This window comes from Anoplopoma fimbria, chromosome 19 (assembly GCF_027596085.1).
Source record: "Anoplopoma fimbria isolate UVic2021 breed Golden Eagle Sablefish chromosome 19, Afim_UVic_2022, whole genome shotgun sequence".
Taxonomy (NCBI): Eukaryota; Metazoa; Chordata; class Actinopteri; order Perciformes; family Anoplopomatidae; genus Anoplopoma; species Anoplopoma fimbria.
Window position 1 is genome coordinate 14,653,669 of NC_072467.1, and position 12,100 is coordinate 14,665,768.

Here is a 12,100-nt window from a genome sequence, read left to right on the forward strand (position 1 = left end):
TCCTTAAATGATTTTTCTCTCAGACTCTGATCCAGAAATCAGCTCTTAAATACAACAGACTCTACAGTTTCATTCCTATCTATACTCTGAAGGTTTTTACTGAGGGGTTTGTTCATATGTTATTATGTGCCTGATTTACACAACTTTTTATTCGTTAATCCATTTCTGATATATGAAGTGATAAAAAGATATATTCAAAATTCCCTCTGTATAAAAAGCTTTTACACATATATATACATATATGTATATATAAATCAACAAATGAAACAAGAATTTAGAACATGGTTTTATCCAATGTTTGCATATCCGCTCTGGAAAGGTATGCAAATGATTGCATATAGGATAAGATAATACCTCATTTGCATTATTAAACATACCATTTCAGAAAACTTGTTATACAAAAAAAATATATATAAATGTAGGTAATCAATCTTGACGTTTCATGGTGATATCTATTAGTTAAGTATTTTAACCCATTCAACTGTAGTGTAGGAGCAATTAGCATTAGCATTTAAATAATGAATATGTCTGCCACTACTCCTGTTTTGCTACTAGTGCTCTATATTTACTCAGAATAGTCAGAAACTCTCAGTGTGAAATGTATTTCACTTCCGCGTTCACTTTTAAGTTGTGTTTAACATGTAGGGAATAGTGATGGACCGAGTCATTTTGAGATTAGCATGCTAGCTAATAAGTGTAGGGTTTGGTTACTGTTTAGCTTTCTGTCTTGCAGTGGGTGCTGGTCATAGTTGGTTGAACCAGGAATTGGAAATGACAGGGGAAGATGAGAAGAGAGGATGAAGGGGATGATGGGATACTAGTTGACAGCTTCTTTTGTTGTGTGTGTTGTAAAACACAGCTGTTGTGGTTTCCCAGGTTGGCTGGTTGACTCTACACTCAAACCATATAATACACAGTTTGAACAGGCACACAATGGGGCAGACCCTGTTCCCACGACGACTGAGACAGACCCCCTGCTCTGTTTTTACTGCCCATGAGACTGAACAACCTTCAGTCTCTGCTCATTTCAGCGTGATGAAGCACTAAATTCTTATTCAGAGGTTAAGAACTCTTTTTGTGTTGTAAGTTTAAAGTCTGATGAGAGACACTGTCCTGACTTGGATGTGCATTGTGACCCTTACAGGTTGCCATAGTCACATAAAGGGGAGTTTGATCTTTGTGTGTGCCGTGATGAGTTCTGCCAATAGATAGATCTGTTGATATGAATAACACATATCCCTCGTAGGGTTGATATCCATCATCCGACCTTCAGACGGATGTTTGTAGTGTGGCGATACATAATGTCTTCATGTTGTTGTTGTTGTTGACGACGCTGACCTGCCTCTCCACTCTCTGTGTCTCTGTCTCCAGGTGGTGGTCCCTACTCGGGTCGGACAGGTGTATGTGTACGACACAGTCAAACCGGATCAAGACGAATACGACATCCCACCCAGACACCAGCCTCCGACCCAGCATGACATCTATGATGTACCGCCCACCCGCCAGCAGTACAACACACAGGTGGGCCCACTGTGTGTGTGTGTGTGTGTGTGTGTGTGTGTGTGTGTGTGTGTGTGTGTGTGTGTGTGTGTGTGTGTGTGTGTGTGTGTGTGTGTGTGTGTGTGTGTGTGTGGGGACTGGATGTGTTCCAGTCAGTGCATCCATCTGACATGATGGATATATTCAGTTTCTATTGTATGATCATATATACCATATAAAGACCTCACATGATACTAATGAGACCGTTTGATTGGTTTGCATAGAAATATTGGATCATTGTTGCTTTTTCACTTTTTTTTGGTTTGTTTCTACAACATTTTTTCAATATGCAAATGTTTTCATGTAATATTCAACCGCTCCTTCTTTAAATACTAGATCTATCTTTAGTGAAGGTCATTCATAACCAAAAGGCAGGCTAGATATGCCACTGTGTGTGTGTGTGTGTGTGTGTGTGTGTGTGTGTGTGTGTGTGTGTGTGTGTGTGTGTGTGTGTGTGTGTGTGTGTGTGTGTTTAACGCCTTTACATTTACACACACATAGGTCAGTTTATTCCTGAGTAATTCCACACATACTGTTCACAATGTTTTTTGCTTAATAGGCAGGAACTTGCGCACACACGCACACACACACACTTACCCACACACACTCACACACTCACACAGTCACACACACTGGGGCAAACTGTACGGAGTCTTGATGCTGACGAGCCAAAAGAGAAAGGTTGCTCACATACAACCACAGCAAAAAAATGGAGTCACAGGAGGAGGAAGAGGAGGAGAAATGAGCTGTAGGAGAGGAAGGAGGCGAAGAGGAGGAGGAGGAGGAGGAGAAATGAGCTGTAGGAAAGGAAGGAGGCGAAGAGGAGGAGCGCAGGAAAACAAGATGACAATGAACGATGAGCAGAAATGAAGGATGGGAAGGCGAGGAGAAAGAGCGGGAGGAAGATGTGTAGCTGTTATAAAAGATGTAGCTGTGGGGGCTTTTCTTTTTTTGAAGTAGGCAATCTGAAAGGTGAAGAATGAACGCAGCACAACACCAGGCACTTCATCAAACATGTCTGCTGTGGGAGATGACTCTGACCATTACACGTAATCCCACAGAGCATATGTACGCTGCAGGGACAGAGAGCTGTATGAGATCACACCATCTCTCTCTCTATCTCACTTTTTCATTCAAATTCAAATTAGTGGAGCCGCAACGATTAATCAATTAGACGGAAAAAAAAATTACCAACTACGTTGATAATCAATTATTGTAAGTAATTTTCATGCAAAAATAGTTGAAATTGTTCTTCTCAGCCTCTGAAATATGTAGATTAAAAAACATCAGCGTGGACTTTGAGAGACTGAAATGGACCTTTTATAGATCAAATGATTCATCTTAATTAAACTATACATTGATAGGTAAATACCAGATGATAGTGTGAGATACAATGAATGTAATGGCACAGAGAAGTACAGTTTGATGTTTCTGTCTCTCATTGTTCCAATAATCCAGAGCTTTACCACTTTACATATACAGTAGGGATGTTACCATACAAGAAATGCAGCCGTCGATACCAATGCCAGTTAAGTTCCATGATTCCTAACACCCAATCTGATATCACACGTAAAAAGATTGTCAACTTAGAGCTAATGGTAGGAAGCTACGTAGCTCATAATTCCCTCTCTAATATCTATTTTATGTTGCCGACAAACACATCTCCTTAAAACAGCCGGATATATTCACGTTTCCTGACAAACACTTCTGTAACATTTGAACACATCACAATAATGTTATAATTTACTTTCACCTCAGTGTTACTGAATAGAGCTTGAATGCACCATAATGAAACTCAAAGCGACCTCTGTCAACGTTACAATTTACCTATAACGCTAAGGAAAAACGTGTGTTGACATGTTTTCAGAATTTTGGATGGTACTGAGTTCCCAAGTATTGGTTCTCCTAACATCCCTAATATACAGTTATTGTGACAAACTCTGTCTCCAGCTCCCTACAATTTTATTTCAAGTGTAAATAATTTGCCAAAAAGACAAAAAAAACTCACAATAAACAAATTTAAAGATTAATTTGACTGATAATTTGTTCATTTTCTATAGATTTAGCTATAATTATGTGTGTGTGCGTGTGCGTGTGTGTGTGTGTGTGTGTGTGTGTGTGCGTGTGCGTGTGTGTGTGTCAGACGTCAGAGGCAGGAAGTCATCCCAGTAGGTGTGAGAGACACAGAGTGGTGGCTGAATATTGGACTTGACTGAAGGACAGGAAGGATTGAGGGAGCGAGTGTTAATAGATGGACATTTCCTCTACAGGCTGGTCATGTGACCAAAACCACACCGGTTCACATTCCTGGGCTCTTTGCCCCCTTTCCTCACCCCCTTTTTCCTCCTCTCCTCTCGGTCTTTCTTTTTTCCATGAAAACCCTTTCCTCCTCTTCCCTTCTTTTTATTGACCTGTTTTTTCCCCGTCTTCCCCCTTTCCTGTTCCCCTTTTTTTTCTTTCCTCCCCTCCTCCCTCTGTCCCTTCCCGTCATGCTTTTCCCCTCCTTTATTTATTCTTTCTCTTTCCGTCCTCTCCCCGTACCTTTGTTTCCTTCTTTTCCTCTTTTTTTGTCGCCCTGGTTGTCCTCTTCTCTTCACCTCTTCATCCCCACTGCTCAGCTCTTCCTCTCCCTAGACAAAGGCAGTAGATGTAATGCATTCAACCATTTAAAACCTGGTTTTATGACTCCAATAGAATAATGTACTCCTTGTGAACCCTTTATTACACTCTGTTGCATTCAAATGACACTCAGGTGGTTTTAAGGAACCTAAAGGACCTTTTAAAGCATCTTTAAATATTCCTGCTTGCAGTTTGTGATTGCAGAACCTCTCATATGCAAACTCCAACTGAGAGTCAGCTTTTTCAATTTCTAAAAGAATGTGATATTGCATTTGTGTAAATGTCCCCTTAAAAGACCTCCCCCACATACTCTCAGTGTAGAGAAATACCAAGAAAGCATGCATTGATATGTCGTTATGAAATGATCGGCACATCTGGTGCCAACAACCGCGGTCATTTTACATCTCCCATCTCGTCTATTATCCAGTAGTGTAATGTTGAGCAGTTACTGCAGTATTTTTTTTTGTAATATTTTTTCTTGCCTTGAACTTCAATTCATTTAATTGTTTGATCTATTTTATGTCAGTCCAGGTTGCATTAGTTTGGTTAATTGTATCACCAGGAATTATTGTTATCAACTGCCGGCCATATTGTCCCCACTGCTTTCCCTTCATACTTCATACATATGATTATGAAGCAGCTGTATGATGTGTGTAACAGCATGTTATTTACGCCTGTCTCTATGTGTTGTGTTCAGGTGTATGACACTCCTCCCATGGTGATGAAGGGGCCCTCTAGTGGTCAGGATATATATGACACTCCAGCGAGCTCGGACAAGAACACACAGCAGATGGTAGGGCTGTCTGTACATAAATACATATATGCTGTATCCTTACTGTCAAGTTTCATATTTCTTATAATATTTGAATGTCTCTCTCCTCAGGTCTATGACTTCCCCCCATCCGTCAGCAAAGACGTCCCGGACTCTCAGCCAATCAGAGAGGAGACCTACGACGTGCCGCCCCACTTTGCCAAACTCAAGCCGGTCCCCGCCCTCCCGGGTCATTACTCCCATAGCAACGAGGACGACGACGAGCCGCCGATACCTGAGGACGTGTACGACGTCCCGCCCCCCATCCTGACCGACAAGCGTTACCGCGGTGACAGGGGCGGAGTCGGCCAGCCCCCACAGGAGATCTACGACATCCCCGCCAGCCTACGGACTGGAGGCCACGCCGCCCAGGACGTCTACGACTTCCCCCGGGAGCGAGAGGAGAAAGGAGAGAGGGGAGACCACAATATCTACGATGTCCCACCACAGGTATTTAAAGGGACGGTCCCACATTTTAGAAAGCCACCTTTGTTGTGTTTAGTCAACTTTCACTGAATAAGACATTAATCTAATTCTTCCGCCTTCCACATCTTCTTTTAGTTTTGATGTAACACTCTCTATATCACCCATGTCTACAATGCATTATAAACATTATGTTAGTGTGTAATAATCTGCTTAAAGCACAGGTTAATTACAGTTATAAGCACTCTCAGACGATCTAAATGCTTAATATAAGGTCAAGTATCATCATTTCTGGTCACTCGCAGTGACATCTATTTTTAAATGATGACAGTGTTTTATAATAGCTTTTGTCTTAATACATTATTGTCTTTTTATAATGCATTATAATCACTATTGTAATGCATTATATTGTTATAATGAGTTACTCTTAGTGGTCATTGTTTACTTGAAAAATAATTTAACATAATTTTGTGTGTCTTCATGCATCATCACTTATTTAATGCATATTCAATTTAAATCTGTCTTGTTTTTGTTCTGGACATTTCAACCAATACCTGACATCATAGATGTTCTGATGAAATGAACACTGCTAGCTTGTACACAGACAACTGCTAGCTTAGCTTACTTTGCTACCTTGTTTTCCAGGTTGTGCGTGACGCCCAGTCCACCAGTGAGGAGATCGCCTTGTCCTTCAAGCGGCTGTCCGCCTCCAGCACAGGAAGCACACGGAGCAACCACTCCGCTTCATCCTTGGACATGGTCCCCGTCCGCGACACCTCCTCACTTCCTGCCTCTGGCTCCGTTTCTGGGAAACCCCTCATCTTAGACCTGGAGCAGGCCATGGAGCGTCTGTCCCGCCTCCAGCAGGCTGTCGAGTCCAGCGTTTCCCTCATGATGTCCTTCATCACGGGTAACTGGAGAAGCCCCGCCCACCTAGAAGGGAACCTCCCTGCCATACATCAAGCCGCTGACCGGGTACGCTCCACCGTGCGGGACTTCCTGGAATTTGCCCGGGGCGCCGTGGCAAACTCCGGCCAGGCCACGGACCGATCCTTGCAGACCAAGCTGGGCCGTCAGGTGGGGAAGATGGAGGAGGTCTTCCAGAGTTTGATCCGACACAGTCAGAGCTTGGACACCGTCTCCTGGTCGCACACCGCGCTCGCGGCACCGCCGCCGGGAGGGGACGACCTGGATCGGCTAATCATGACGGCGCGAGGCATCCCCGACGACGCCAAGCAGCTCGCCTCCTTCCTCCATGGCAACGCCTCGCTGCTCTTCAAACGGACCACCCGGCAGCAGCAGCAGCTGCCTCTTCCTCCAATCCCGGGAGATATGGGCGGTCACATGACGGGATCAGGAAGTGGGAGCTATCAGGGAGGGGAGAGGGTGCACATTCAGTCACGGCCCCTCCCCTCTCCACCAAAGTTTACAGCTGCAGAGGAAGAGGAAGGTTCGGACAGGCCGTATGAGACCACAGAGGAAGGCTGGATGGAGGACTACGACTACGTACATTTACAGGTACACACACACAAGTATATACAGTGGGTACGGAAAGTATTCAGACCCCTTTAAATTTTTCACCCTTTGTTTCATTGCAGCCATTTGCTAAAATCGAAAAAGTTCATTTTTTTTCGCATTAATGTACACTCAGCAACCCATCTTGACAGAAAAAAACAGAAATGTAGAAATTTTTGCAAATTTATTAAAAAAGAAAAACTGAAATATCACATGGTCATAAGTATTCAGACCCTTTGCTCAGTATTGAGTAGAAGCACCCTTTTGAGCTAGTACAGCCATGAGTCTTCTTGGGAATGATGCAACAAGTTTCTCACACCTGGATTTGGGGATCCTCTGCCATTCTTCCTTGCAGATCCTCTCCAGTTCTGTCAGGTTGGATGGTGAACGTTGGTGGACAGCCATTTTCAGGTCTCTCCAGAGATGCTCAATTGGGTTTAGGTCAGGGCTCTGGCTGGGCCAGTCAAGAATGGTCACAGACTTGTTCCGAAGCCACTCCTTTGTTATTTTAGCTGTGTGCTTCGGGTCATTGTCTTGTTGGAAGGTGAACCTTCGGCCCAGTCTGAGGTCCTGAGCACTCTGGAGGAGGTTTTCTTCCAGGATATCTCTGTACTTGGCCGCATTCATCTTTCCTTCAATTGCAACCAGTCGTCCTGTCCCTGCAGCTGAAAAACACCCCCATAGCATGATGCTGCCACCACCATGTTTCACTGTTGGGATTGTATTGGGCAGGTGATGAGCAGTGCCTGGTTTTCTCCACACATACCGCTTAGAATTAACGCCAAAAAGTTCAATCTTGGTCTCATCAGACCAGAGAATCTTATTTCTCATAGTTTGGGAGTCCTCCATGTGTTTTTTGGCAAACTCTATGCGGGCTTTCATATGTCTTGCACTGAGGAGAGGCTTCCGTCGGGCCACTCTGCCATAAAGCCCCGACTGGTGGAGGGCTGCAGTGATAGTTGACTTTGTGGAACTTTCTCCCATCTCCCTACTGCATCTCTCAGCCACAGTGATCTTTGGGTTCTTCTTTACCTCTCTCACCAAGGCTCTTCTCCCACGATTGCTCAGTTTGGCTGGACGGCCAGGTCTAGGAAGAGTTCTGGTCATCCCATACTTCTTCCATTTAAGGATTATGGAGGCCACTGTGCTCTTAGGAACCTTGAGTGCTGCAGAAATTCTTTTGTAACCTTGGCCAGATCTGTGCCTTGCCACAATTCTGTCTCTGAGCTCCTTGGGCAGTTCCTTCGACCTCATGATTCTCATTTGTTCTGACATGCACTGTGAGCTGTAAGGTCTTATATAGACAGGTGTGTGCCTTTCCTAATCAAGTCCAATCAGTTTAATTAAACACAGCTGGACTCCAATGAAGGAGTAGAACCATCTCAAGGAGGATCAGAAGAAATGGACAGCATGTGAGTTAAATATGAGTGTCACAGCAAAGGGTCTGAATACTTATGACCATGTGATATTTCAGTTTTTCTTTTTTAATAAATTTGCAAAAATTTCTACATTTCTGTTTTTTTCTGTCGAGATGGGTTGCTGAGTGTATATTAATGCGAAAATTTCTTAAAGGGGTCTGAATACTTTCCGTACCCACTGTACACTTTGTACATAGCTGTTGCTTTCTCTGGTGGAGATCATGCAGCCAGTCTATATGTGTGCGTGCATGTGTCTGTCTGTCCACGGCTAAACTCACACACTACTGGACCCCTCACCCTAATATTGTTGGTGATCATTTGGGACTGTATGTTCAAGGACCTCTCGTGGTTGCGGTGATCAAAAACTGTTTTGAAAAAACTTTTTTAATGACTGTTTTATACAGTTACTGACTGCTGAATCCTCAATCCTCTTAACCGGCCGGTACAAACCGCAAATGATCAGCAGCTGCTTTAGATGTGAACTCTACTGAGTGCACTTTTTTAGTCGCAACACGAAACACGTTTTCGCTCTGCTGCGTGACTGTGGTCATGTGACGCTTCACACAGAGTGCCCCTGAAATGCCCTCAATCGTAGCCTTTTGTTTTAAAAAGTCACATTTTTATTTCATTTTAATTTTGTGTTGTGTTTTGTGTAAAAATGATAAACATATATTTGTAGTCATAGTTCTTGTTCGTTGACGAAATGTAAACCTTCTGAGTTGTTTTTTTAACCACTAAAAGCGCCCGGCTATCTTGTCAGCCCTCAGTTGATCCTTTGCTGTTGGTGTTGGATAACAGAGCAACTGAAGTCACAAAGCAGCTAAAAAAAAAAGCATCGTGTCTTCACAAATTGTTGCATTTACCTATAAAGACTGAAGTAAAAATTAATTTTCATTTTTTTTATTTCAATTTGCTTTATTGGCAAACAGAGAAATCAATACATCTGTGTTGCCAAAGCATAGGGAAAAAGACAAGAAGGAAAGGTGATTAACAAATTGCATTGAATTACTAATACTTGATATACAAGTGCTGCACATGTCCCTAAATGTAATATATCATTACATCTTTAACATATGCTTGTATACATTCAGAGGATCAACTATACATATTTTATATTTTATCATTTATATATATTTTTTCTATTTATTTTGCCTCATATGATGGCAATAGAAGGCATATCTAGCTGTGTGGTATTTTTATCTTCCCTTGGTATAGCTTTTTTTTTACATTTTTGGAAATAGTCTATTCTTATGTCTTTTTTATTTTGTGCATGTACATACAAAATGTATTTCTCTTTCAATGGAGTCCTCTCTCTCTCTCTCTTTCACGCCCTCTCTCATTGTGTGTGTTTCTATGTGTGTGCGACAGCTCCAGGTGTGAGGCTGTACTTACATAGCATCACACACACACACCTTTCATAGCTATGATGAATGAGTCCATGTGCCTGTGAAGAGTCAGCAGTTGTTTTTTTTATACGAATCAAGTCTCTATTTCTGTTTGTGTGTGTGTGTGTGTGTGTGTGTGTGTGTGTGTGTGTGTGTGTGTGTGTGTGTGCGCGCGTTTGTGTGTGTCAGCAAAGCTCTTCAAGAAATGTTTATGAGAGATGTGTATGTCCCATGAAAGTTCTTGCAGTTCCTGTTTGTCACCACTAGAGGGAGACATAGGCTGTATATTCATGATCCTCAATGTGATCCTGAAAAAAATATGTTTTAAATAAATCATGTCAGTGTGTACAAAAGTTGTGTAACAGCTGTGTGTTGATCTCTCAGGGAAAAGAAGAGTTTGAGAAGAACCAAAGACAGCTGCTGGAGAAAGGCAACATCATCAGACACAAGACACAACTGGAGCAGCAGCAGGTACCTGTCAGTTTCTTTCAAGATTTGTCAAATGGTGTTTTCATCTAAATTATTATCTTTCTGATTGTGTAGTGCATAAAATGACTAAATGTAGTGACTGATGGGTAACCAACAGTCAAAAACTAAAAGATATTCATTTTTGAAACATAGTATTATGATACAGTATTGACCGTCTCCTTCCTCCTCCTCTTTCTTCCAGATTAAACAGTTTGAGCGGCTCGAGCAGGAAGTCAGCCGGCCGATCAACAACGACATGACGGGCTGGGTCCCGTCCCCTCACCACCCTCCGGCCAACCAGCAGGGCCAGAACGGCTCCGGGGGCCCCCCCTGCTCCAAGCTGTGCCACGGCGACCGGCAGCTCCTCCTCTTTTACCAGGAGCAGTGCGAGCAGAACGTCACCGCGGTGACCAACGCCATCGACGCCTTCTTCACCGCCATCAACTCCAACCAGCCGCCCAAGATCTTCGTGGCGCACAGCAAGTTCGTCATCCTCAGCGCACACAAGCTGGTGTTCATCGGCGACACGCTGTCGCGCCAAGCCAAGTCGCCCGACGTGAGGACGCACGTGGCCCAGAGCAGCAACGCCCTCTGTGAAAAACTCAAGGACATCGTGGTCAGCACGAAGACGGCGGCGCTCCAGTATCCCTCCCCGGAGCGGCCAGGGAGATGACTGAGAGGGTGAGGGAGCTGGCAGGGTGCACGCAGCAGTTCAGGATGGTGCTGGGACAGCTGCTGGTCATGTAGTAGGGGGAGGGGGCGAGGGGAAGGGGGAGGCGGGAGAAGAGAATAAACCAAACAGTGACACAAACTGAGATGAACCAGTAGCACGGGGGGGCAGTAAATCCTCCCCTGCAACAAGGGCTGGACGCCCCTGCAGCACGGGGGAGGGAGGACCTGGAGCCCTCTGTGGGAAACCCTGTACACCCTTCCAGTGTGAGGTTGGAGACCCCACATCAACCCTGTGCTCCCCCCACCTCACCCTTTCACTGGGACCACCCTCCCTCTTCCCTCCTTCCTTCCGTGGGCTTTTTATTGTAGACGAACTCAAAGGAACGTTTTATCTTCAGCGGGCTGGGCCAATGGTTGTAAAATAATCACTGTAAATATTTAAGTTACTTATTCAGTCAAAAAAAGATAAAAAGACTAAAGAACTTCCAGTATATAAATATAAATATATGGTTCCTTTTTTTGTTTTGTTTTTTGGAAGAAATGAAAAGATGAAAACATAAATGTAGTTTTTAGACAATATCAATAATTGTTATTATTATTGCTATACCGTATAATTCCGGCTCTGATTCTTGATCCTTGTATGATTATTGTTATGGATGTGTAAATTCCAGATGATATGTATGACTGTATGTTGTAGTACATCTATGCTCTTCCCTGACAAAGGCACACTTTCCAAAACAAAAGCACTGGAGCACACACACCCATCCATAAACTTCACCCGACGGCAAGCTGACAGTTCTACGTGCCGCCTGTGTGTCGGAGCGGATGTCACCGCCCGCAGCTCGATTGCTTGTCCACACTGATTTCAATCCTCCGGTGCAGGCAGCACTGCTGCCTAGAGATGTCCACATAACTGTACGTTATGAGTACTGCAGTTATTAAAGATGATTTCAGTGCCCTCTCAGTTTCTTTTTTTGTGGGGGAAAAGGTTGTCTTGTAAGAGGGATGTATTTCAAAAAAAGCAGTGTAAAAGGTTCAAAACTGAGGTGGAATTTAAAAAAAAAAAGTCATGAAAGAACCAGAGTATAGTCTGTTGAAAAATGTTTAAAAAAAGCCATATAATGATATTTTGAAATGGATCATAACAATTTTTACAATAGCATTTAAAAGAATCATGAAAAAAACATACTGTAGTATGTCAAAAGCCATTATAAAAAGGTCATATTATAGTATTTCAAGAGAAGCCCTCC

At 43.3% G+C, this 12,100-nt stretch overlaps 1 protein-coding gene across 1 annotated transcript in view; it reads left to right on the plus strand.

Moving 5' to 3' along the window:
* The window catches only part of bcar1 (BCAR1 scaffold protein, Cas family member), a 38,747-nt gene extending 27,808 nt beyond the window's left edge, over nucleotides 1–10,939 (plus strand). The window contains exons 3-8 of the mRNA XM_054620576.1: nucleotides 1,372–1,521; nucleotides 4,856–4,951; nucleotides 5,042–5,419; nucleotides 6,038–6,910; nucleotides 10,095–10,181; nucleotides 10,381–10,939. Coding sequence (XP_054476551.1) covers nucleotides 1,372–1,521; nucleotides 4,856–4,951; nucleotides 5,042–5,419; nucleotides 6,038–6,910; nucleotides 10,095–10,181; nucleotides 10,381–10,851 — 2,055 coding nt within the window. The 3' untranslated portion in view covers nucleotides 10,852–10,939. The remainder of the gene's footprint in view (nucleotides 1–1,371; nucleotides 1,522–4,855; nucleotides 4,952–5,041; nucleotides 5,420–6,037; nucleotides 6,911–10,094; nucleotides 10,182–10,380) is intronic.
* The last annotated feature ends 1,161 nt before the right edge of the window (nucleotides 10,940–12,100 follow it).